This window comes from Sciurus vulgaris, assembly GCF_902686455.1.
Source record: "Sciurus vulgaris genome assembly, chromosome: 1".
Classification (NCBI taxonomy): domain Eukaryota; kingdom Metazoa; phylum Chordata; class Mammalia; order Rodentia; family Sciuridae; genus Sciurus; species Sciurus vulgaris.
The window spans coordinates 4,225,366-4,251,176 of NC_136461.1; the positions used below are offsets into that span (position 1 = coordinate 4,225,366).

At 55.1% G+C, this 25,811-nt stretch overlaps 2 protein-coding genes across 3 annotated transcripts; one reads left to right on the forward strand and one right to left on the reverse strand.

The window, feature by feature from the left end:
- The first annotated feature begins 46 nt into the window (after positions 1–46).
- ZBTB48 (zinc finger and BTB domain containing 48) lies at positions 47–7,820 on the forward strand. The gene is made up of 11 exons (XM_079150401.1): positions 47–289; positions 769–1,461; positions 1,900–2,141; positions 4,507–4,618; positions 5,257–5,349; positions 5,742–5,828; positions 6,028–6,182; positions 6,562–6,698; positions 6,770–6,934; positions 7,312–7,400; positions 7,472–7,820. The coding sequence occupies exons 2-11, from the start codon at positions 772–774 to the stop codon at positions 7,766–7,768; spliced, it is 2,067 nt and encodes a 688-aa protein (XP_079006527.1). The 5' UTR covers positions 47–289; positions 769–771; the 3' UTR covers positions 7,769–7,820.
- Positions 6,189–19,460, reverse strand: KLHL21 (kelch like family member 21). 2 transcript variants are annotated; one of them, XM_079150407.1, is made up of 4 exons: positions 18,372–19,460; positions 15,786–16,191; positions 13,118–13,190; positions 6,189–6,324 (listed from the first exon to the last, which is right to left on the reverse strand). In XM_079150407.1, the coding sequence occupies exons 1-4, from the start codon at positions 19,390–19,392 to the stop codon at positions 6,190–6,192; spliced, it is 1,635 nt and encodes a 544-aa protein (XP_079006533.1). In that variant the 5' UTR covers positions 19,393–19,460; the 3' UTR covers position 6,189. The 2 variants fall into 2 exon arrangements, with proteins under 2 accessions (XP_079006533.1, XP_079006532.1); XM_079150406.1 differs by lacking the exon at positions 6,189–6,324 and adding an exon at positions 10,892–12,091 and having other exon boundaries at positions 18,372–19,459.
- Positions 19,461–25,811: the final 6,351 nt, after the last annotated feature.

Consider the following 25,811-nt stretch of genomic DNA (forward strand, 5'->3'; position numbering starts at 1 on the left):
CGTTGCCAAGCAACTCCGGAGGGTGGGCCCGTCGCCCACTCGGCTCGCCACGCCCCCTCCGTCCATTGGTGGTTCTCAGGGGCCCCGCCCCCAGGGGCAGAGCTGAAAGCCCTACGCCTCGGAGTCTTTCCACCCCGGCGGCGCCCCTGACGTCACTTCCGGAGCGGCGTTGGCGGCGTCTGCGCACGGTGGGCGGGGCACGTCGGGCCGGGACAGTTGGTCCGTGGGCTGTGGAAGGGAAGAGACGGAAGTGGGGCCGGTGCAGCGGGTGCAGGAAGGACCGGTCCGGGTGAGGAGGGCACGGGGCACGGGAGGGGGACTGCGGGCCGCCTTCGCCGCCGACCGTAGTGCCGCGGCCGCCTTCCGCCCGCCTCTCGCGACCTGCGTGTGCAGCGTGGGCTCCGCTCACGTGTGCGCGGCCTCCGCCCTCCCCGGGTCGGGGTCCTCCGGCTGAGCCTGGCCCATCTGTCGCGCTCGTCTCCCGTCCCCTTCCTTCAAACTTTGATTCTTCCCAGCCGCACTCTTCACGACCCTGCCCTGTCCCCGCCATGCCCTCCCCCGCACCTCCTCTGGCCAATCCAGTATGACCCCCGCCCCGCGGGAGGCTGTCAGTGCCTTCCTGTGCTCCGCGTGCACCCTTTAACCTTGACCCAGGCCCTTCCTCATCAGTGTGTCCATCCTCCCTTTTCGATCTCGTCAAATCCAGGGACTTTCTCTTATTCTCGGTTGGGCTGGCCAGGGTGTCACTTCTGCCTTCTTCCCCTTCAGACCATGGATGGCTCCTTCGTTCAGCACAGTGTGAGGGTTCTGCAGGAGCTCAACAAGCAGCGGGAGAAGGGCCAGTACTGCGATGCCACCCTGGACGTGGGGGGCCTGGTGTTCAAGGCACACTGGAGTGTCCTCGCCTGTTGCAGCCACTTCTTCCAGAGCCTCTATGGGGATGTCCCAGGGGGCAGTGTTGTCCTCCCTGCTGGCTTCTCTGAGATCTTTGGCCTCCTGTTGGACTTTTTCTACACTGGTCACCTCGCTCTCACCTCAGGGAACCGGGATCAAGTGCTCCTGGCAGCCAGGGAATTGCGAGTGCCAGAGGCTGTGGAGCTGTGCCAGAGCTTCCAGCCCAAAACTTCAGTGGGACAGGCATCAGGTGGCCAGAGTGGGTTGGTGAAACCTGCCTCTCGGGATATGAACAGCCACCTCAAGGAGCCCACAGACTTGGAGGAAGAGGAAATTACAAGAACTCTCGGGCTAGTCCCCAGGGATCAGGAGCCTAGAGACAGTCACAGCCCCCAGAGACCCCAGCTCATCTCCCCTATTCAGAGTGAGAGCCCCTCCTTCCTCTCTGGAAAACTCAAGCAGGCTCTGAAGCCTTGTCCCTCAGATGACAAAGAGTCTGAGGACTGCAAAGTGCCCCCAAGGCCCTTTGAGGCTGAAGGTGCCCAACTGCAGGGCGGGTGTAATGAGGTACTGTGCCCAGGGAACCAGGGAGGCAAAATGGGGGAAATGCAGACATTTCTGGGGTGCTCTGGACCCCAAAGTAGGAGCTCTGTTTTGTGGAACAGGCTTTCTGTGAACATAGGAAGCCAGTGACCTTAGGTGACCATTCTGTGAGTCACAACTGTCTGTGGTTGCCAGCTTCCTTGGGGATGGAATGGGCAACTCAGGGTTACAGGTGTTTCCTTAGAGTAGTGAAATCTGGCCAGGCTTCTTGTTTCTCATAGAAATAGCCTCTTCCCCCCAAATACAAGATTCAGATGTCTGCCCTGGGCCCCTGAAGGGACCTATTCCTGATGAAAGGACTCATCTGGGTTGGGTTTTGGTATGGAACTAAAGCTGGGTCCCCACAACCCCTGCTGATTAATTTGGTGACCCCACCCCCTCCTGCTGCCTCCTCTGCTCTAGTGGGAAGTGGTGGTTCAAGTTGAGGACGACGGGGATGGCGATTACGTTTCTGAGCCTGAGACTGTGCTGACCAGGAGGAAGTCAAGCATAATCAGAAAGCCCTGTGCTGCAGAGCCAGCTCTGGGTGCAGTTTCCCTAGCAGCCGAGCCCGCTGAGAACAGAAAAGGTACAGCGGTGCCGGTTGAATGTCCCACATGTCATAAAAAGTTCCTCAGCAAATATTATCTAAAAGTCCACAACAGGTAAACACTGTTTTTCTACTTTCTTTTCCTGTCTGCCATTCCCATGTTGGGGGAGGGGACCTGTACTTCCCACTTGTGGGCTTTGTAGGGGCTGGGGGCTCTAGCTCAGACTCACATAGTGACTGGTGTGGGCATACCTCTCTGATTATCAGGGTGTGGGAGCCTGGTTTGGGGTCAGCTTCTCCTCCCTCTCTTACTGTGTCTTTTAGTTGGAGATGGGTTAGTAGACACCTTGTCAACAGGTTTTGCCCTCTGTGGACTTTGACCTTCACCTGGCTTCTTTTGCGGGGAGTGGAAAAACCTGTGATCTCTGAACCGAAACTAGTGCCTGACCTAGGAATTTCTAAAGCCTGGCAGCGTGGGCTTTGGGCCAAGGTGCTCATCTTTAGAATTGGTGCTATCTATATTTCTGGGGACTTTAGCTTTGAGGTATAAGCAGAGCATAAAAGACCATTTGTCTAAAGCTGCTGGTCCAGTAAGGTAACCAGCAGTCCTGTGGGTCTGTTTTAATTTAAAAGTAGTTAGTTCAGTTTCTCAGACACATTTAGTCCCATCTCAAGTGCCTGGTAGCCTTGTGGCTCCTGGTTGCTAAACAGACAGTGTAGACATTCCATTATCCTGGAGAGTTCTCTTGTACAGAGCTGCTCTGGAGAGCCTGTGAGGCCTCTGGGGACAGCAAGTAGGTGACAAGCTTTTCATTCCTGCTATTCTGCAGCCCAGGACATCACAGTGTGCTTTCCTAGCAAACCAGGTAGTGTCACACACCTCTTCTCAGTCTGATGCTCTGGGGAGCCACTGGTGATCCAGGAATTGGAGCTGGGGGGTGACACCTTTTTGCTACACCTGTGCTCAGTCTCAGGGCAGCTACTGTTAGTGAAGCCTTTGGGCAATCTCAGTATGTGGGGAACCCTGGCACGGTCTCTTCTGCCCAGCCACTTAGGCTCTGTGCCACTGAAAGACTCCAGTGCAGAACAGTCTCTCTCTCTTTATCTTGGGCTGTGTGTTGCTGGGTGGCCCTGAGAGCTGTGAGGGTCAGGCCATTGAGCAGGGTCCGAGGACAGTTGATGTAGTAGCAGGGATGAGAGGATTGTTTGGCCTCTGGCAGGTTGCGAGAGCTCTTGAAGCGTAGCCCATGGGCTCTGAGGTCAGGGTTCATTTAATTCACTTATCCCACAGACTGCCAGATAGGGTTGGCATGTGGTTCAGTGGTAGAGCACTTGCCTAGCATGCATGAGGCCCTGGGTTCAATCCCCAGTGCCACCCCCCAAAAATAACAAATTGCCAGAGAGCTGACAAGACTTGTGGGCACTCAGGATACACCAGTGGACAAAACAGAGGTCCTTATTGAGGGCTTACCTTCTGGTCTGGCAGTGCAGATGAAAGTGTTAAAATCTAACATGTAGTGTGACAGAGTGACATGTGCATTGGAGAGAAGTACAGTGGGTCCAGGGACTGGGGTCAGTGTGGGGACAGTTGCTCTCTTAAATGGATATAATCTGGGTGACTTACAGGGAAGGAGAAATTTGAGCAAGGATTCAAAGTGGCTGAGGAAGCCATCCACTGGGGAGAGCATCTGGGCAGGGACAGAAGCCTGCAAGAGGCTCTTGGCTAGGAGTGAGGCAGGCAGGTTGAGGTGCTGTGAAGGGGCGAAGGCCGTTCTCCAGAGGCCAATGGGGACTTTGGAGTCAGGCTAACAAGATAAGGGGCAGGCCAACTCGAGGAGGGCCACCAAGGTTCTTGTTGAACTGGGAAGCACTGGCAGCGTGAGCCAAGAGGTGGTGAAAGCTGACTTGGTTTAAAAGGGTTCCTCTGGCTTCTGAATGTAAACCTGCCAGGGAGGCTGGTGCAGAGGGGAGGACATGCATTAGCTCACGTGGGGCTTGGAGCTGCTGTTGCAGTGTGGTCGCAGCAAGGTGCAGGGGTTGGATTTTGGCCAGTTTGAAGATGCAGCCTACAGAGGCTCTAGGAAGACAGGCGTTCCTCCAGGTAGTCAGAGCCCAGAGATACTACTGCCTCAGAAAGAAGACTGCTAGCCAGGCCTCCCCCGTCACCTCCATGGGACCACTTAAGGAGGATGGCAGAGGTGGGGCTCAGGCTGGCTCCCTGCTGTCTCCTCCAGCACAGAGCTGTGTGGGCTATGGCCTGGGGTGCCTTCTTCTCCCGAGAGCCTCTGTGCTGGAAGGGGATTCTGGGCTTGTTCCCTGCACGTTCACCAGCTGGGGTCTCAGGTCACGTGGTGAACCATGGCCAGTCTCAGGACACATCTTCCTCCCTGCTGTGCAGCACTGGTCAGTAATAGGGCCTTGGGTGAGGGAGAACCAGGAAACCCTCTCAGCCCCCACACCCCTGTGGCTTCTCCTGGCAGGAAACACACTGGGGAGAAACCCTTTGAGTGTCCCAAATGTGGGAAGTGTTACTTTCGGAAGGAGAACCTCTTGGAGCATGAAGCCCGGAATTGCATGAACCGCTCAGAACAGGTACTTGGGAGCTGACCCAGGTACTCGTGGGCAGGGGCACACTGGCCCACATCTTGGTGCTATCTAGGCAGGGCCCCCAGGAGACCTTCTCTGATGGGGACTGAAACTCAAGATAGCTGCAGGGTCCCTGGAGGTCATCAGGTCCACACCCTGGTACAGGTGGGATATAGGCCTCCAGGGCAGAAGGGACAAGCCCTGGAAGGACATTTTGGGTTTGCTTGCTGAGGTCCCTGGCCCAGTTCTACCCTCAGTTTTGGAGAAGGGATGGCTCCTGGGAAGGGCCTCCTGGCCACCTGCCCATGCATCCCAGAGCTGTCCATGTGAGTGGGGTCTGGCTTACTCCCACCCTTCCCAGAGTCCTGTTGGTGGCAGTTGGGGCCAGGGACTGTGGGTGAGGTCATTTGGTCCCTGCCCCCAGCCTGTCAGGGCCTGAGGTGGGCAAACCCTTCTCAGCACGTGATAGTTTGCAGTGCCCAGTGATGGTCAGGGCAGGTGGGTTACATGTTGCCCTCTCCCGCCCTAGTGCCCCCCACCCCAGGCAGACTCTTCCCAGCAGCAAGTGGAAGCCCCCGCAGAGGCTGCTGTCACAAGCAGAGGCCCCCCCTGATGCTGGCCCTGCTTGCCCCTCACACTGCCAGGTCTTCACGTGCTCCGTGTGCCAGGAGAACTTTCGCCGGAGGATGGAGCTGCGGGTGCACATGGTGTCCCACACTGGGGAGATGCCTTACAAGGTCAGCTCAGCCTGGTCCCAGAGCTGAGGGCCTGGGCGGAGTGGGTGCTGGCCCCAGAATCCTTCCTGCTGAGCCCTTTGCCTGGTGCCATGTACCTATCCCCTGACAGGTTGAGGAACCTACCTTCTCTGCCCATCCATTGACCCCCATCTGTGGGTGGGGCCACGGGCCACAGCCTCACCTCCAGGGTCTCTTTCCAGGGGGGCAGGTTCAGCATCTCTCTGGGCATGGCATGGGCAGCTGAGCACAGCCCCTTCCCTCTAAGCCATCCTTTGCACCAGATCAGGCACCCTCCTTGATCTTGGACTGGGCCCTGCCCATACTGTGTTCCCAGTGGCTAGGGTTCCCTTGGTGCAGGCTGCCCTGGAGTTGACTGTGGGCCTGTTTTCCAGTGTTCCTCCTGCTCCCAGCAGTTCATGCAGAAGAAGGACTTGCAGAGCCACATGATCAAGCTGCACGGAGCCCCCAAGCCTCATGCTGTAAGTGCCAGACTGGGCTGGGCCCAGGTGCTCTCATGCAGCATGAGCAGAGCGAGGCAGCTGTGGCTGTACCCAGAATGGGCAGGAAGCCCTGTGGTTTATGTCACTGGGGGATCGTAGGGGCCTGTGGGGATCCTAGGCAACCCCATGCTGTCCTCACCTGGCCCTGGGCCCTCTGCCTGTCCCCCCTGCCCCACAGTGTCCTACCTGTGCCAAGTGCTTCCTGTCCCGGACAGAGCTGCAGCTGCATGAGGCTTTCAAGCACCGTGGGGAGAAGCTGTTTGTGTGTGAGGAGTGTGGGCACCGGGCCTCGAGCCGCAACGGACTGCAGATGCACATCAAGGCCAAGCATAGGTGTGTGTCAGCCCGTCCTCGCTCGGGGTCTGGCCCTGCTGCCAGCAGCTGAGCTGGGAAGGTGGCATTTGCTCACGTTCACAAGGGTGTCTGTGCTTCCCCCCGAGTCCAGTGCCTGCAGCTTTACTGGGGTTTTGGGGACCTGTGGGACAAGCAAGGGCTCGCTAGGTGCAGAAGCTGGGAAAGGGGCTTCAGACTACGATGAGGCACTGTATCTGTGGGGGCAAGTTCTAAGTTTCCTGTGACTTCCTGCTCCACAGACTCCCTTCTGTTGTTGGACAGTGTTCCCCACAAGCCCTCCTGCCCAGTGTCCCTAGCTGTAGCAGTGAGGGGGCCGCTGTCCTCTGTGATGGCCTTACTTTGTCTCCTGTCCAAACAGGAACGAGAGGCCATATGTCTGCGAGCTGTGCAGCCACGCCTTCACTCAGAAGGCCAACCTCAACATGCACCTGCGCACACACACAGGCGAGAAGCCCTTCCAGTGCCACCTCTGTGGCAAGACCTTCCGCACCCAAGGTGAGGCAGGCCCCTGGCCTCCTTGTCCTGGGCCCAAGTCCAGTGGCTGAGCCCCTGCCTTGTTCCCACAGCCAGCTTGGACAAGCACAACCGCACCCACACGGGTGAGAGGCCCTTCAGCTGTGAGTTCTGCGAGCAGCGCTTCACGGAGAAGGGGCCCCTCCTGAGGCATGTGGCCAGCCGCCACCAGGAGGGCCGGCCCCACTTCTGCCAGATCTGTGGCAAGACCTTCAAAGGTACGGGGGTACCCAAGGCTGGGTGACCCGAGTGGGAGGGTGTCCCTAGAGAGAGGAAGGCAACATGGGCCTACAGATGCTCCTCAGCAGCCGAGCCTCCCTGCCAGCAGGTCTTCTGTCTTCCAAGTGCTGACAGAGATGAGTGGAGCTGCCCCAGTGCAGGTGGGGCTGGGGCTCCCCAGGGCCCTGGGCAGTCGTGACCTTGGGGAGGTGTTGTAGAGCCTGGCAGCTCCTGGCCCCAAGTAGTGGGGGGCACCCCTGCACAGGGCCTCCTGCTGTGTTTCCTCCTGGGCCCTGGAAACCCGGCCTGTAATCTCAGGGGACCTCTCTGCAATGTTCCCTTCTCTCCTGATGCCTGTGCCCTGCCCCTCCTGCAGCTGTGGAGCAGTTACGTGTGCATGTCAGACGGCACAAGGGGGTGAGGAAGTTTGAGTGCACTGAATGCGGCTACAAGTTCACCCGGCAGGTAGGTGGCAGGTGGGGCCCATGGTCACCCCCGCCCCGCTGCCCTGATCCCTGAGCTCCCGCTCCCTGCAGGCCCACCTGCGGAGGCACATGGAAATCCACGATCGGGTGGAGAACTATAACCCACGGCAGCGGAAGCTCCGCAACCTGGTAATTGAGGACGAGAAGATGGTGGTGGTGGCCCTCCAGCCACCTTCAGAGCTGGAGGTGGGCTCTGCTGAGGTCATCGTAGAGTCGCTGGCCCAGGGCAGCCTGGCCTCCCAGCTTCCTGGTCAGAGACTGTGTGCGGAGGAGAGCTTTGCTGGCCCAGGGGTCCTGGAGCCCTCACTCATCATCACGGCTGCTGTTCCAGAGGACTGTGACACATAGCCCATCCTGTCTGCTTGGTCCCGGCCAATAAACCACCTGGCTTTGGACTCGATGGTTTCAGCCTGTCCAGCAGTGTTTCCTGACGCCCTGGAGCTGCAGGCCTGGACTCCAGTGGAGTGCTGCTTTCTTCCGCCTGCGCCTTAGTGGCGCCCTGTCCAGTCCTCTGGACCTCGCAGCTTCCCCAGCTCCTGAGCTGAACAAGACGTGATGGGGGCAGCCTCGGGTGCCCAGCCCTCTGGCTGGATTTGTCCCACATCTATCTTCTACCCCTTTTTTTTCCCCCTCCTACCCCTGTTCTTTCGGGATTTCAGAACTGATAGCGTTGGCCAGAGTTGGTAGTGTTCCTGTTTTATTGGAGGTGACACCAGGTGGAATTCATTACTAAGCCTCTGTGGAGTAGCCAGGGCCCGTGATGATGGCCTCACTGGCAGCCCAATTCAGGAATAGCTGAGCACGCCTGGGGACCCGAGGAAGGCCAGGCTCCTGGCTAAGCAGGCTCTATCCCTTAGGAGTACCCTAGCTTGGTCTGTGTCTAAAAGACCTGGGGTGTAGGCAAGGCCAGGCCTTGGACGGGGAAGGGCCAGGTTCTGTAGCCATGGGTGCTGAGTTATGGAGGAGAGGCACACAGTGCACTGGCAGACTGCCTGTGTCCACGTTTCTACCCCACTCCTTTCATTTCTAGCCCTGTGACCTGGGGCAAGACACTGCTTCATCTCCATCTTTGAATGGGATTAGTATCATGCTATATACTTTGCAAAGGATTAAATGAGAAAGCTCACTGAATAATAAACCACTGCAGAGTGTATCTGGGGACTGGGGGTTCTCTTCCGAGGATGTCACACACCACAGAGGTGCACACTGGGGCTGGGTCTTCTCCGCTGGCCACTTGGTTTTTCTCACGGCATGGTGGCTGGGTGCCAAAAACATATCCCAAAAGCCAAAGCTGCAAGACCTTTCTGTGCTCAGCACTGGAAGTCATGAGGCATCACCTCTGTTCATTCTGCAGGTTGAGGCAGTCACCAGTCTCTTCCAGGAGTGCAGAGGGCGCATACACCCTCTGGCCACTTGACAGAATGGGTGCCAAGGAATCTGGACACATTTGTAAACTGCCCCACCCGCAGAGTAGCCTGAATCAGTGGTAACTGGTTCAAATGGTCATGACCCCAGTGACCAGAGCTGGGCGCTGCCAAAATCCATCACTGGAAGGTTCCTGGACTGCATGACCCCATTCACAGTCCTCCTAGAGCTGGAGGCTAGGAAGATGTTTTTAGACTCAGGGCCTTGTGCAAGTGAGGCACGCACTCTACCAACTGAGCTATAGCCTGTCCTCTTTAAAAAATTTGAGACAGGTTCTGGCTAAGTTGCTTAGGGCCTCGATGTATTGCTGAGGTTGATCTTCAACTCTCGATCCTCCTGCCTCAGCCCCCCGAGTCGCTGGGAATACAGGCATACGCCACTGCACCTGGCCCATCTTTCTTTTTAGTCCTTGATCCCTGGGACCTTGGAGGTGATAATGCGTAGTGATCGCAGCCCAGGTTGGGCTCTTTCCTGTGTAGGTTATAAATACTTCACATCTGTTCTGGGAAGGGGTGTGGTGGTGTGCACCTGTGATCCTGGTGACTCAGGAAGCTGAGGCAGGAGGATTGCAAGTTTGAGGCCAGCCTGGGCAATTTAATGAGATTGTCTCAAAAAGTAAAAAAGGACCGGGGATAGAGGTCAGTGGTAGAGCACTGGTCTGACATGTATGAGGTCTCTTTTTTAAGGGCTCTACCAACCCCCGCCAGGTTATCCTGCAGAGGACTCCCTATTCTGCACTTCCAGGAGGGATGAAGAGCTTTGAATCGGGAGGTGGCCAGTTCCTTGAGTTTAGAGATGCTCCCAGCATAACGGCCCCTCCCATTATGCTTGATCTGTGATGAACTGAAAGGCCTGGGAAGCTCTGTAAAAGGGAGACACTCCTCAGACCCCTGGCACTGGGACCTTCTCCTCTACTTTGTTCCTTGCACTGCTGGTTTCAGTCCAAAGATTCCCCAGAATAGGATAAAGGCAATGACCTCAAACATATAGGAAATAGTTTTATTTCAAAAAGTATTGAAGGCATCATAAAACCTTAGACAGGATTCTCAACATTCATAAGCCTGGAGAACAGACAAAAATAAATATGCAAATTGTTCCCACCCCTGGGGCAGGATTGGAGGTGGACTAAGAGTCTTCTTTATTATGAGTCTCTGAATCATATAAATATAGAATGCTATAGATCAGCATTAAATACTACTTTAGTTTTCATAACTTAAATGTCTTATAGACAGAAAAGTTCTATACATGTAACACATGGGGATGGCCCCACAGCCAAGGGTCCCAGCATCTATCCCAAAGTCAGTGTAGAGACCTCTGGTGGAGACCACACAGCCCAGAACCATGACAAAGGGGAAGCAGGAACAGAGGGTCGGGTGCTGGACCCCAGCTGGAGGAAACTGGTCTTCCCCATTCTTAACCCGGACTCCTGATGATTGAGACCTGGGTATCTCTGGATCAGACAGGAGGGACACAGACCAAGCCCCATCGCTCCGGCACAGGTCCCGGAGACAGTGGGTAAGCCAGCCACCATGATGCAGTAGTGAACAGCAACCTAGAGCTCTTTCTCAAAGGCCCCACAGCCCATCCCAGATGACCTGCAATAGCTGTGTCCCCAAGCAGAGTGGACTGGGCGTACACTGGTACTGAGTTTGGTGGCAAGTACACACTCAGGGCCTCTTGGCTGAGACAAGCCACCCCACATGGAAGGACAACTCCTGGGACTCCAGCAGTCTCAGGGGAGCCAGGTGAGGGCCATGGGGAGGCAGCTTTCTAGAACTGAGGAGCAGAGAGCTCAGTGACGGGGTCACTGGGCTGGGGAGGAGGTGGCCAAGGCACAAAACGCAGTACTTCAGGCGCACGCTGCCCCTCCCCACCCCCGAAGCCGTTCTCCCGGGCCTGATGCCCAGCAAGTGCTCAGTGGGACTGGGAGTGGCTTCCCAGAGTCAGGAGGAGCTTCGAGCTGCAGCCACTCCAGCCAGGGGTCACAGAGCATGCCTTTCTAACCCAACACGAGGGCACGGGCATGACACTGTACAGGGAGCAGGCAGGCCAGGGGCCAAGGAGTCAAGCCAGCAGCCCTGCCACCTGACCAATAAATGGTCTGAGGTGTCAAGACAGGTCGTTCTCGGCAGGAACCTGCTGCACAGGCTAGGTCCCCAGGAAAAGGCCGCCCCAGACCTTTGCTTTCTTTCACCTAACAAGGGAAACTCTTGATCCCCTTCCCTGGAAAGGGAGAGGAGAGGCAGATTCAGCAGAGGCCACTTAGGCTACCTTAGGGGGCTCAATCCCCCAGTCCATGGAAAAACAGGGCCTTCCCAAGCCGTGGTTTCCTGGGGGCTCGTCAGGAGTCTGGGTGGCCCCATTCCTGCAGAAAGCAGGTCTCGTGCTGGATGAGGACACAGGCCAGTGGAGCAGAGAGGCCTAGCATCTGCCACAGCTGTCTCCTCTGGATCTCCCTGAACTACTCTGGCTCAGTCTCTAGGCCCTGTGCTCGCCTGGAGGCAGCCCGCTTCCACTTTGGTGTGAGACCCCAGTAGGTCCCCCTCTACCTGGTCACAGAGTGTGGGACCCCACTGCAACCATCACCTGCCTGGTCTCCAGTGCTCCAGGCCCAGAGAGGGCCTGAAGGCAGGCACGGGCCAATCTCAGACCCTCACAGGAAGACCCCTGGCCCTGTGCTCCCAGGATGGGAGAGGCAGGTGCAGAAGGGGTGTGTACCACATGGGCCGGCTGGAGTCGTGCCAGCGGGTTTCTTCCTGGACCGAGGGAGAGGCACCCATACTGGCCTTGGCCCCAGCAGCTGTGCCTTGGGTTCCAAGTGCACAGAAATCCTCCAGGCAATGGGTTCAGGTTCGTTCAGTGCTCAGGAGCCCGTGCTCTGCCTGGAGAGCCCCCCGAGCTGTGCGTGAAGGAGGGTTCCCTGCACCAAGGCCCGCCTGGGCCAGGCCAGGGCTAGTGCAGCTCTGCAGGGTCCCGTGGTGGCTGGTGTCGGCCTGCTTCCACATCACTGCTGCCACTGTCCAGGTCAAAGCCACGCCCACCCAAAGGCGTCTGGGGCATGAACTGGCGGAAGATGCTGACGCTGCCATGCCAGAAGGTGGGCTCCGGGAGCCGGCCCACCACACTCCACGCCCGAGCCTCCGGGTCGTACGCTTCCACCACGTCCGAGAGTTCAAAAGTGTTGTCGTATCCCCCGGACACATACAGCTTCCCTCCCAGGACAGCCAGGCTGCCCCCGACATGCACCTGTGGGCCGAGGGGATGGGTGAGAGGAGGCTGGCAGCGGGGCAGGGAAGGTCCTCTACTCCACGGCTCCTCTCCACCAGGAAGGTGCTGGGGAGACCAGGTCGGCCCTGCCAGCGCCCCCAGAGGGGCAGCCTGGGTACATCTAGATACCAGGAGCCGTCCTCAGCCAACCTCCCAGGAACTGTAGTTGGGATGCCAATGCCCTCCCTACACCTCAACTAGGAAACAGGGCTCCCCAGGGTCACAATCAGCGCCTGGCCTGGCAGGCGGTCCTTCCATGGTGGCGAGGGCGGTGGCCACAGCACTGTCCCGTGTACAGGGCACGCGAGCGCTTCCTGCGCTCTGTTCAGCTCCGCAGCAGACCCTCTCGGGCAGACACCACCGTCCTCTCCAGCTCACGGATGGGGAGACCGTGGGTCACGTGGCTGACCGTGGCAGAGCAGGAACTGGACCCAAAGCCTGTCAAGTGCCACTGAGCCTTCCCAGCACCAGAGTCGGACCTGGTGTCTCTCTTCCTAACAAGCACACTGGGCTCCAAGTCAGAGCACACAGCAGTTGTCCAATAGATGTGTTCCTCAGGTCAGTTCCTCGGGAACCGCTGGGGAGGCTCAGCCTCCAAACACCACCTGTCTGACCTCGCCCTGCTGCTCGGGCAGCCCACGCCGCGCTGCTGGCACCCTGTGAACACACCACCGCTCCCTCCCCTGGGGCTTGTGCACCTGCTCTCCCTCTCGGTGACCCTGTCTCCTTCCCTCACTTCCTTCTGCTCTCCGGCTCAATGCAGGTGCTCAGCGCGTCAAACAGATGAACCAGCACACGGCAGCCCTAGGACCTTATTGGACACCTGTCTCAGTGAGCTTCAAGTGCAAAGCGAGGCCGGAAGCCTCCAGGAACTGAGATGGTTCAGGAGAGGGCTGGACAGAGCCCCACCCAGCACGCCTGCTCCCAAGGACTCATCCTAATGACACGCGGTTGCCAAACCAGGACCAGCCTGTGCTGGCAATGCTGGCACGTCTTCAGAGTTACCTGATTCATAGACGGGATCTTGTCCCATTCGTTCTTCACTGGGTCGTACACGTCCACCTCAGCAGAGTCATCCCTGTGGAAGGAAGGGCGGGGAGACAGCTGGTCAGAGCAAGGAGGAAGCTGGGATGTGAAGGGACAGAGTCCACAAAGCCACGGGCTCCTCAAGTGCCTTGTATCTCCACTCCACTCCGGTACTGGAGATGGAACCCAGGGTGCTTTACCACTGAGACACATCCCGGGCCCTTTTTATGTTTAGGCGGGTCCAAGTTGTGAAGGCTGGCCTCAAACTTGCCATCCTCCTGCTGCAGACTCCTCTTGCTGAGGTTACAGGCATGTGCCACTGTACCCAGCCGTGACCTGGGGTTTTTTGATGCTATATGGCAGCGCTCTCAGTGGCAGATCCCATCCCCACTGTCCTCGAGGGAGATTCCAGGCTCCAAGGCTAGAACCCAGTCTTGCTCTCCCAACACAGGGGCCATACCCTGGGATACCTGAAGCCCTCTGGTGACCCCCACCAGGCAGCACAAAGAGGCTGCTCCTCCCTTGAGGCAGTAACAGTGGATTCCTCCAGATCCTGAAGTTCCTCCCCACCCCAGGCTTCCAAGCTACCCCCACCCTCCCAGTGCTAATCGGAGCCCTGCTTTGGGGAAGGCTGACTAGGCCAGACCAGCCTCTTGTCTTCTGGGTCCTGGACTTGTCACTGTCCTCAACTTCACTGTGAGCCCCCAATCCACTCATTCACTCGTGAGTCCTTGGTGCCCAGCAAGGTCAGTACAGTTACAGGAAGGAAGGCGGCAGACCCTTGCTCCCTGTCTGATCCGCCCACAATGAGAGGCGTGGAGGTGTGGCCTTGAACAGCAAAGGCGACAAGAAAAACAGCAACAGTGACAATTCATACAAAGATCAAAGGTCAGGAGTCAGCACTCACTACTGTCACTGTCATGCAAAACCAGCCATAGGGGGTTCTGAACGGGCTGGCTGTGTCCCAGGAAGACTTTACAGGAACGCAAACTTGAACTTCACAGGCCTCTTCATGTGCTGGAAAGGGGCCCCTTGTGTTGAGCCCCTCCTGCTACCCAACCATCGCAAGATGGGAAACTATTCAACTTGTGGGCCCCAGGTGATGGTTACACACATGGGGACCTGCTCGGCGGGGCCGCTTGCCTCCTCTTCCAGCAGACACAGGACCTGCAGCAAGAGGGGCCGGGCTGGACAGGGCTCCCCAGCTCTCCCACTGCACGCTAACCCAGCTGCCACCTTTCCCAGGACCTCTGGAGAGGAGGCACAGGACAGAACCCCCTCCACTGGTCCCAGGTGAGGGAGGAGGAGCTGCCCCCCAGGGACTGCCCAGAGATAAGTGGCATTTTTGGCAAGGGGTCATGTGGCTCATGAAGGGACCAGAAGCACGAACAGAGTGTAGGTGGGAGTAACCAGGCAGGTCCCTGGGCCCAAGGTCTTATCCCACTCCCAGGACTTTCTCTTTCTCCTGAACAGCCTCCACTCAGGCCCAGGCCAGCTCCCGGGCCTCCTGGCAGGCCACCGACCTATTTGGCCCTCTGCCCCCTGGGGTGGGGGCCGAGGCCTGCCTCCTCCCACATGTCCTGGCCCGAGTAAGAGCCAGCAGAGGCCACACCCTCCTGGTGCCACAGGGGCGGCTCAGCACGGGGAAGAGGGAAGCGGGTGGGTCTCGGGAACAGCAGCCCTTGGGTACTTCTCGTTCTAGGACCACAGAACAGAGGACGTTCTCAAAGGCACTTGGCCTGGAACCACTGCCGAGGGGCGAAGGGAGGTTTCTGGCATTCGGAGAAGTTGTATTTATAGCCATCTCCACCCGCTCTTTGAAGACACCTCCAAGGATGTGGGGGAGGGAGGAGGGTCAGGCGGTTTTATAACAGGACCAGACCTGGCCCAGGTTCCAGAGCTTTCTCAGAGCAGACCTTTCCTTCCTGAGCCACCATGTGACCAGCAGTGGTATCTTCCCCTCTGCTGCTCACCTTGAGTGGGAGTCGCCCGTTTCCAGGGTGAAGCGGACAAAGGCTAGTGCTGTTCAGGCCTTGGGCACTCACCCTCTGGGGCTCCCAATTCAAAGTCCCAGCCGGAAAGGGGACAAAGGGACTGTCAGTCATGCTTGCTCCTTCCTTCCTGGTCCCAGAGTCTCAGGCGGGCTCTAGGCCAGGAAAGGGAGCCGCAAAGGCAGCAATGTGTCCCCACTGCACACACAGCACTGCCTGGCAGGGAGCTTCCGGCCCCCTCCCTGATGCCAGGAGGGGCCATCTGGCTGGGACCAGTGGCCAGGGCTGCGATTTAGCTCACACACACTGGACTAGCAGATGCATAAGTGACCCGCTCACTGCCCATCTCTGATCTGTGCTGCCAGGCTGCAGCTGAGCTCTTTTTCCGAAAGAACCTAACTTACCACCCATTAAGAAAACCAGACCAGGTGCGGTGGTGCTCACCTGTAAACCCAGCAATGCGGGAGGCTGAGGCAGGAGGATCCAGAGTTCCAAGCCAACCTCAGCAACTTAGTGAGACCCTGTGTCAGAACTTTTAAGAAAGATCTGGGAGTACCGCTCAGCGGCAGAGTGCCTGCCTAGCATGCTCTGTCCCTAATAGCATGTGGCTCACACACACAAATGCCAGAAACAGTATCAGGCACATGGGAACTCACCTGACGAAGTACATGAGTCCGTTCAGAGTCACAGTCTTGGGTGCAAAGGACCAGGGTGGGAGCTGGCCACAGTCCACCAGTGACCACAGGTCCGTGTCAGGATGGTAGCACTGCATCACCATGGTCTCCTTGCCGGCCAGGGAGCCAATGGCGTAGAGGCGGCCGCGGCAGGCAGTAGTGGAGCAATTGTCCATGGGGTAGGTCATGGGCTGCAGGGCCTCCCAGGAGTCGGTGGTGTGGTCATAGCGCTCTGTGCTGTCTGCAGCCACCACGTACAGCAGCCCATCCAGCACAGAGGAGCTGTGGTACTCCCGGGCCTTCAGCATGGGCGCCACCTCCGTCCACTCATTCACACTTGAGTTATACCTCCACACGCAGTCGTAGAGCCGGGCGCCATCAGAACCACCTGCCGGGATGCAGTGGGCAGATGGTCAGCTTCCAGGGTGAGTCACCTACCTGTGCCTTCCTGCACTTCCATGAGGGCCTCTCCCTGGAGAGGAATTAACCTCACTGGACTTCACCTGATATGCAGAAGCTCTGGGATTTGGCTGGGGCAATGTCCACCGGTCCACTGCCTTGCAGGACGACCACCATAGACCACACCTAAGCCCTGGGGCACGGTGCTAAATAAGGAGGCAGCCTCTGTCAGGACCCCCGCATCCACCACCCAACATCTGGTCAGGTCACCCGGTCAGTTCCCCATGGAGCTTGTTCACCAACTACTACCCTTCCTGGGCATTCTCTAACCAGGGCTCTGCCAGGGTACGATGAGGAAATCCAGGCGGTAAACTAGAGACCCAACGGAAAATCATACTACAGGGCACTGCCAGGGTTCTGGTCTTGACTTCGGGGCAGGTCTCAGGGATGTGTTTCATTGAAAAAATTCATTAATATGTATAAGCATATATATATATTTACTTATTCCCCCTGCCCTTGGTACCAGGGATTGAACTCAGGGGCACCCAACCACTGAGCCACATCCCCAGCCCTATTCTGTAGACAGGGTCTAAGTTGCTCAACATCTCGCTTTTGCTGAGGCTGATTTTGAACTCGTGACCCTCCTGTGTCAGCCTCCTGAGCCATTGGATTAGTCACGCACCACCATGCCCAGCTTTTTTTTTTTTAATCAATAAAAATCTTTTTAAAAAAGTAGTGCTGGCTGTCGTAAATTAAATTAGATCAGGTCTATTAAGGACATTAGAACCCCTTGGCACAAAGGGACTCCAGGAATCCTGGGGACTGCCTCCCTTAGCCTCAGAGGCTGGTGCTACAGGCAGGGCAGGGTTGGAGACACAGTTTGTCTCATAGCCCTGAGCTTTTGAAGGGAGAGGACAGTCTTGTAAAGCTCGCTCTGGGTCTGTGCCTGCCACCCAGGCGCCGTGGCAAAGGCAGCTAAAACCGGCTTTCCTGGCCCCCAGGAAATTCCCAACCGCCAGCTGAATGGAATGACCCAGCCACCTGCCTGAAACCCAAAGGATTAGCTGCTCAGCTGTGACATTTGTGAAAGGATGTGCAGAAGCTGGGGCAAGTCTGGCAGTTCTGGGAGAGAGTTCTCTGCTCAAAGCCACCAGGCAAACATCAGTGGGGATGAAGATGGGGTGGCAGATGGGACATGGTCCCCAAACAAAAAAGGGTCAACCTCAAATTGGAAAGAGGGGTAGATTCTAACAAGTATCCACGGAGGGTTGGTTGGCTGTCAGGCAGGAGGCCAAGGAAGCTGTGGTCAGAGCCTACAACATCTCTGGGCTGGGATGCACCCCCTTTGCTAGCTCTGAGTCCCCCCAGAAGGCTGGGGCACAGCGCAGGGTAGGTTCTTTCCTGAACTTGCCAGGCTGGGCACAGCCACTGTGAGAAACCAGCCTGGAGCCTCCCTGCCTGATAACAGTGCCAGAGGCCTGCCCTGTCATTTCTTTCCTTATATAGCAGTCAGAGACCGCCCTGCATGCCCCACAGAAGAGGTAGACTCCCTCCTGTTTGAATAGGGATTTATCCTTAATAAAAAATGGGGGAGAAGCCCAGGACTGGGGCAGGCTGGGACCCGCCCACTATGACTCGGCAGGGTTTTGGGGTTTGAGCCAAGTAACTGGAAGAAAACCTTCTAACACGTGACCATGTTTACAGAGGCAGGCCAGCTCAGCCTAAACACCACGTGACCCACAGCCCCGTGGCTAGGTGCAAGTCCCAAGAAACCTTATCACTGGGGACAAAGCCAAGGAGTCAGGAGGCCCTGGTGGCCCAGCAGGGCAGAAATGTCCTGACTGGAGAGAATGGTCGCCTCACCAGGAGTTGGCCTCCCGCGTGTCCCCACATTCCTTGCGGAGAAAAAGAAAGCATTCATTGTGTGGCCGTCTCTTCAAACAGGAGGGAGGCACCTCCCGCGCCAGGCAGGCCCTACCGCACCGGGCACAGGGCCCACAAGCAGCTACTTGTCTCTGCTCGTAGGCGCACTTTTAGGTTGAAAGTAGCCGGAGAAACGCAGTTGTCCAGGCTCTACCTTGGACTCAGGTGTGCCCTCAGACTCCAGGTTCTGTGGGTGTTTCCTGGAAAGATGGTGGGCTGCCCCTGGGCGGCCCCCAGCGCACTCACCCGTCACGTAGATGTCATTGCCCAGAGCCACAATGCTATAGCCCCCGCCCAGGTGATCGGGGAACTCAGCCAGGTAGCGCCACTGGCCCGTCTGCGGGTTATAGCAGTCGACCGTAACCAGTTCATCGCAGTCCTGGTCGCAGCCGCCCACAAGCACGAGGATCTCGGCGAGGCCGGTAGAGGGGCGCGGGCGCATGCGGGGACAGGGCCCGCGGTCGTGGCGGTCATAGCGCGCCGCCTGGAAGTCGCGTGCCTCCCGTAACAGGCGCAGGCAGGGCGGGCAGCGCGCCACCAGCGGCTCGGCCTCGACGTGCGCCAGCAGGTAGAAGCGGCGCACGAAGGGCAGGCGTACGGCCTCCAGCAGCTGCGGCCAGTGCGCGGCGCGACGCGGTGGGTCAGCGCGCACCCAGCGCAGCGCGAGCTGGTATGCCGCCTCCTCCTTGGGCACGCACAGCCCGTCGTCGCGCAGGTAGCGCAGCAGGCGCGCCAGTGGCAGCCGCTCCAGCTGCTCTGCGCCCAGCTCGCCCACGTGGCGCAGGATGAAGCGCTGCGCCGCGCTCGCCAGACCCGCGCAGCTGAAGGCTTCCGCGAAGTCCTGCATGTCCAGGCAGTTGGCCAGGTCGAGCTGCTGCTGCAGGAAGGCGCCGCACGCCTCCTTCACGGCCGGGAACTGCAGCAGGTCGGCGGCGCGCAGCAGCGGCTCGGCGTTGTCGCCGCTCACCGCCACGCGGCCCGTGTAGCTGAAGTCCAGAAGCAGCTGCAGCATGTCCGGTGGCACGCCGTGCAGGCGCACCCGCTCCGCGCGGCTCTCGCGCAGCTGCCCAGCGAACATGGCGCGGAAGTAGGGGCTGGCGGCCGCCAGCACGGCGCGGTGCGCTGGGAAGTCGCGCCCGCCGGCCGCCTCCAGGGTCACGTCCAGGAACTTGCGCTCCGCGCGGAGCTGGCTCAGGCCGCGCAGCAGACTCAGGGCGTGCGCGGGGTCCGAGAAAGGCAGCACGGCCAGGGGCGCCGGCCGCTCCATGGCACCTTCACCTCCGGACTCGGGAATGCCGCGGCCGGGGCCTGCGGAGAGACGCGACGCGCCGGGCACCGCCGCTATAAGTACAGACCCGCGCGGCGGCCTTCGGGGGCGGGGCCAGAGGGGCGGGGCGCCGTTGGCACCGCCCTCTTAACTCCTCCGGGTCCGGCTAGCTGCCCGCCAGCAGCCGGCGGCCGCGCGGGCTCACCTCCCCCGCGCCGCGCCCGCCCCCGGCCCTCCAGGCTGAGTCACCGCCGCCCGCGCCCGCTCCCTCTCTCCGCCCTTCCGGGGCTTCCTGCAGCCTCCCGCCGGCGCGGTGCGGGGAACGGCTGGTGGCAAGCGCTGGTCTCCATAGGCGGCCTCGCGCGCGCGGGGGGTCGCTGACCTCGGGGGCCTGCCCACGACCCACCCAGGCTGCCGAGCAAAATCGTGGAGGCGAACTCGGCTCCCGGATTTGCAGCCACCCATTTCGCGCCCATCCCTAACTGCGGCGCCCCGGGGAGGCTGCGTTCCCAGGCCTATTGTTTTGTTTTTTTGAGTTCCAGTAGTTCCTAGGATTGCTAGTTAACCCCATCAAAGGGCCGATTTCAAAGGATGGGATTTGTACAAGTCAGGACCAAAGTATCAACAAGTCTAAGGTTTTAGGTGACGTTTTTTCTTGGCGCATATGTAAGTGACACGGGGCCAGATTTCTGGAATGCGCTTCACGGTCCTCCTCCCCGAGTTTCAATCTCAACAACACAGCCCTTAACTTTAGTCAGCATGGAGGAGCAGTTTTACTTTGCGAATTGCCTCCCAAGGGAAGGCCTCCTGCGGGGCTCAGGTCTCCCCGCTCTGCGAGGACGCGCTAGGGGTCCAGAGACAGCTCAAGGTCAGATGGGGGAAGTGCCTTAAGCACGGTATCACAGTCACTTGAGCTACGCTGGGCGACGGTGAAGAAAGGGAGCTCCCTTATTTCAGTTCCTCCCACAGATTCAGTGCCGCTTTGAAAGTGACCTTAGAGCGGGGAAAGACCCCTCGCTTTTTCTTCAGTTTAAGGTATGTATGCTTCCAAAGAAGACCCTATTCAAGTGTCAGTTCTCCCTTTTGCAGAGGAAATTTTGGATTTTTGTAGTTCGCCAGCCCCTTAGCCCCGCTTTTTGGGTCTTTGAATGCATTCCTCTGAAGGTGCCTGCCGGTCCTCTTGCGCCCCAGGGCAGGCCCGGCACGGCCCCCTCCCCCCTCTTCCTAGCCAGCTGTCAATCCTAATTGCCTGCTGGGTCAGCACAGCCTCTTTGGGAGGAGACTGTATTCTCTCTCAAATGAGACCCCCTAGGGTTTCTCTTCTATTCCGGAACCTCCTTCACTTTGCCCTAAGAATACATTTGGTCTAAATTTCAGAGTCGGATCTGGAAGCAGAGGCCTAAGTGAGAAACCATTCAGGTACCCAGGCAGCTGCCCGTTGCCCATAGAAGGACTGTTCACACAGCTATTAAGGGCAGCACAGCATTCCTGGGCCCAGAAGCCCAGCCAATAGCTAACTTGCACAGAATTCGTGACAGTCTCCAGCAGCCAGGAAGTGGGATGTTTTTAGGGAAAAGAAGACAATCCCTCTGGGTCAGCTTCTCCACCTTGCGTAAGTCTGGTGATTGAATCAGTAATCTATGGTTGAGAATTAAGTACAGTTGCTTTTTTTTTTTTTTTTTTTATTCCTAAGCATCAGGGTTTATTTAAACATTTGATTATGCAGCCTTGAGTAATGATGTAGATGTTTATTGAAATATGGAAAGATGTTCATGTTGTAGTGTCCAGTGAAAAACATGAGATTACTTATGGTATGATCCAATTTGCTACATGTGTTCATATACCTAGAAAACAAAGTGAAGGTAACTTTTTCTCAGGGTAAGTATGTTTGTTATATTTTTGCTTGGCTGCATTTTTTTCTTTCTGTACTAAACATACATTACCTGTGTATTAAAGAATACAAGTTCAAAATAAAATAAAATTTCAGGGCTGGGGCAGGGTGTGGTGGTGTACAAGGAAATCCCAGCTACTTGGGAGGGGTCAGTTTGAGGCCAGCCTGGGCAACTTAACAGGACCTTGTCTCAAAATAAAATAAAAAGGGCTGGGGCTGTAGCTTAGTGGTAGAGCCTTTGCCTATAATGTGCCAAGTCTTGGGTTCAATATCCAGCAGTTGGGAGGGATGGGATGGGGGAAGAATCATTGTTTTTTTTTTTTTTTTTTTTTGCTACTGGGGGTGCGGTTGGTTTGTCACGGAGCCACATCGTAGCCTTATTTTATTTACTTATTTTTTTTAAGACAGGGTCTTGCTAAATTGCTTAATTACTGGCTTGAACTTGTGATCCTCCTGTCTCAGCCTTGGAGTGGCTGGGATTGCAGGCATGTGCCACTGTGCCTGGCTGAAGAAGCAGTTCTTGAGGAAGAAAAAACACATTTTTGATTTCCAGGATCTGACACCTAACAGAGAAACATTTGAAACTGTGTGTGTACGGCTAAGTCAGTAGAGGCACGTGGTGAGAATAGAAACGCACAGATTTAGACCTATCAGCTGTGTTTGGAATTTGGAATAGCCTACCAACCCAGGCATGCTATTTAATTCCTTTTTCCTATCAGTCCCATGAGTTCAAAATGAGTATATGAGAATTTTTTTTGATTTTTATTTTTACAGACTGCATTTTGATTAACTTTACACAAATGGGGTGCAACTTTTCATTTCTATGGTTGTGTACAATGCAGATTCACACCATTCCTGTATCATACATATACATGGGGTGATACTGTCTCTCCCATTCTACTATCTTTCCTTCCCCCACCCCTCCTGCCCCATTTTCCTCTACACCATCCAAAGTTCCTCCATTCTTCTCTTGCCCCCCCAATATGTGAGAAATTTATTCACTACAGTGTGACAATGTCACCAATATAGTCAAACTGAATTAATTATAGAGAAAATTACAAGCAAACTGTATTAATTAAAGTGATTTAAATTCCTCTGAGATCATCCAACAGTGTGGTGTAATGCAAACTCTACTGTTTGTGTGGAAGATTTTAAACTGCGAAATGAGCAGTAGTTTGTGGGACTGTGTGTTCACAGATTAAACTTCAATCATGAAAATTCTCGAAGTTCACATCTTCTAAAATCATGAAAATTGGGCTGGGGTTGTGGCTCAGTGGTAGAGGGCTTGCCTAAGGTGTGAGGCACTGGGTTGCACCACATAAAAGTAAGTAAAATAAAGGTCCCGTCAACAGCTAAAGAAATATTTAAAAATAAAAATAAAATAATGAAAATGTTCTTTGCCTAACTTGTTTATAATGTATGACTTAAGGTGATTTAACAAAAATGGTACTATTTAATTAAAACATTTAAACTAATTTTGGTGTTTGAATTCCAGTTTTAGGCAGATAGGACAAGGAGTGATTGAGATCATTTTAAAAGCTGTTACCTTTTTATTTTGGGACATTTTTAAAAATGTATTTTTCCTAGCTGGGTTGGGTGGTACACCCCTGTAATCCCAGTGACTCAGGAGGCTGAAATACGAGGATCACAAATTCAAGGCCAGTCTTAGCAATTTAATGAGAACCTAAACAACTTAGTAAGGCCCTGTCTCAAAAAATACTAAAGGCTGGGGGTGTGGCTCAGTGGTAATAGTGGCCCTGGGTTCAATCTCTACTGGGGGGAAAAGAAAAAAAATATATATATATACACATATACACACACACACATATATATACTTTTTTTTTTCCTTTTTTTGCTCCTTATTATACACAATAAGTGTGATTTAAGCAACCAAACACAAAACTTGAAGGAGGCGGGCAGGTTAGGGACAGGGCTTTGTGGTAGGCCCTGTTCATTTATTTTTTTGGGGGAGTGGTACTGGGGTTGAACTCAGGGGCACTCTACCACTGAGCCACATCCCCAACCCTATTCTGTATAATTTTATTTAGAGACAGGGTCTCACTGAGTTGCTTAGCGCCTGATTTTTTTTTTTTTTTTTTTTTTTTTTTTTTGCTGAGGCTGGCTTTGAACTCCTGCCTTCGCCTCCCGAGCTGCTGGGATTACAGGCATGTGCCACTGCACCTGGCAGGCCCTGGTTTTGATCCCCAGCACCAAATAAAAAGAGGGAAGTATCCAGGATTTATTTTCTCCATAAGAGTCATTTATCCCTGTCAGGACAGGTGTGCTTTATGTGTTAACAGCTACACTGAAAAAAAGAATCCAACTGTCCTGGGCTGCTGTAGAACCACCTGGGACAGGGTTGAGCTTCCCCAGTAGCACAGCATGTGGAGGATCACGTTGCTGCTTTGTGGTGGTGGCTGCTGTCTCTCTCATTGTGAAAATGCAGAGCCAGGTGGAGTCTGATTGTGCAGGCAGGTGCCGCCTGTCTCATTCATCCCCAGGGAACAACCAAATCTGAACCAAAGACCCTGAACACAGGTGTTGCCTCCAGTTAGGTGTGGACCTCCCAGGCCTGGACCCTGGCTGACAAGCCACCGGGTTGAGTCTCAAGGTGCACTGAATCTTACAGCACCCTCCATGAGGGGCAGCCAAGTGGAAGGCATCTGTCTCTTTGCCTCTAGTGGAGTTGGAAGTCTGCCTTCCTGTTTTCCTCTTTTTTAAAACTTTCTTCAGGATCATTTAGGAAACATAATTCAGCATAATTCTGATTCTGGGTCTCCTAAGGTGTTGCTTGTAATGCTCTTAAGCTTTTTTCTTTAAGGAATGTTGTAACATCTCTTAATTAACTGTATTTGTTTATGTAAATGAGATTCTGTAAGTAAAAGCCTTTAATCTGCATTTATTGTTATCTTTATATTCTACCAGTAGGAACCATAATAAGAAATGCACTTGATTTCTCTGTTCATAGCAGTCAGTTTATATTCCTCTGTGAAAACCTGACAATACAAAGTCTAGAAACTGACTTAGAATCATTCACACACATATTCATCCGGTCGTCAAAGTTGAAGACAGTATGATGTTGAGGACATTTCACTTTTTTCCTCATCTCCTGAAAATGGAAGTGAGTAAAGGCAGGTTAGGCAGTGAGCACTGATCGTGGGGAAAATTCACACTATACCAGGAGAGCCTGGTACGGTGGAACTCACTTGTCATCCCAGCGACTTGGGAGGCTGAGACAGGAGGATCACACATTTGAGGTGAGGCTGGCTTGGCAACACAGGAGACTCCGCTGCAAGAAAGAAAATCAAAAGAGCTGGGGAGGTAGCGCCTTGGTAGAGTGCCTCTGGGGTCAGCCCCCCCATTATGGGGACGAGGGGATATACCACTGTAACTGACGAAAGGCTAACATTAGAAAATTATTCTGAGACAAATACTCAAGTGCAGAGTTAACAAGGGAAGCAGTAAGCATATCTCAATGTTCCCCCAAATGAATGTAGTGTAGCCAGTGAGATTTAGGAAGGTAAAACTATATTTGGTAACTCAATTAAAATAACTACATTCTCAAGTTACTAACTGGGAACCCATGGTATTGTTAGTATTTTTAACTTGTCACAACCTGTGCTAATGTGGACTTTTTCCCCTCCTCTTTCCTAAGCAACTTCAGTCATCTGAGAATTAGCACTCAGCAGCAGGTTGTGTGTGTGTTAGCAGAAAACAAAGAATCATAGATTCCAAGGATCTGACTACCTGGGTTAATGCTCTTGAATTACTCAAGGAATTCTAGATTCACCCCCTGGAGCCCAGGAGTAGTATAGTACACCTGAGGAATAAAGGAAATGCAGAACAAACCCAGCCCTGTCACACAGAGAGAAAGTCGACCTTGTTACCCCACAACTACTTATTCACTAATGAATTTGGGTCAATCACTGGTGCTATAGTTCCCCTCCCCCCTTTTGTGGCCTTCAAAAGGCTAAAATTTTAAGGGAAATTGAAAGGGAGACCAACAATAAAAAAAAAAAAAAAAAACCCTTCTGCATTACTTGAAGGGCAGGAAGAGAGACAAGTATAGAATGGCACTCAGTACTGGTCACACCTGTGCACTGAGAACCACAGTTGCCAGGTGCACTGGCACATGCCTATAATCCGCTACTCAGCAGTAATTCCAGCTGAGGCAGGAGGATCAAAAGTTTGAGGCCAGACTCACAACTCAGTGAGACCTTGTCTCAAAATAAGATAAAAGGGATACAGATGTAGCTTGGAGATAGAGTGCAAAGTGCTTGCCTACTGTGTGCTAGCACCTACTGGGTTCAATTCCCAGCACTGCAAACAACAATAATTACTGTTTACTAAGGACAAATTTAAGAAACATCTTTTGAATTAGAGCATTGAGCGGGAGTTATCACTTAGATCTGAGATTTTCCTTCCTTGGGGTGACCCAGTGGTCCTATATAGGACCCTGCATTCTAGGTTTTTTTTTTTTTTTTTAATGGTGCTGGAGATTGAATTCAGGCAACCCAGCATGCTAGGC

Excerpts from the sequence above, each read along its gene's own strand:
- KLHL21 (XM_079150406.1), bottom strand. The coding sequence starts at position 19,392 with ATGGAGCGGCCGGCGCCCCTGGCCGTGCTGCCTTTCTCGGACCCCGCG. Across the intron at positions 13,191-15,785 it reads GGACTCATGTACTTCGTCAG|GGATGACTCTGCTGAGGTGG; the intron begins GTGAGTTCCCAT and ends TTCCTTCCACAG. Across the intron at positions 12,092-13,117 it reads AGATCCCGTCTATGAATCAG|GTGCATGTCGGGGGCAGCCT; the intron begins GTAACTCTGAAG and ends CTCGGCCCACAG.
- ZBTB48 (XM_079150401.1), top strand. The coding sequence starts at position 772 with ATGGATGGCTCCTTCGTTCAGCACAGTGTGAGGGTTCTGCAGGAGCTC. Across the intron at positions 2,142-4,506 it reads TATCTAAAAGTCCACAACAG|GAAACACACTGGGGAGAAAC; the intron begins GTAAACACTGTT and ends TTCTCCTGGCAG. Across the intron at positions 5,829-6,027 it reads GAGCCCCCAAGCCTCATGCT|TGTCCTACCTGTGCCAAGTG; the intron begins GTAAGTGCCAGA and ends CCTGCCCCACAG.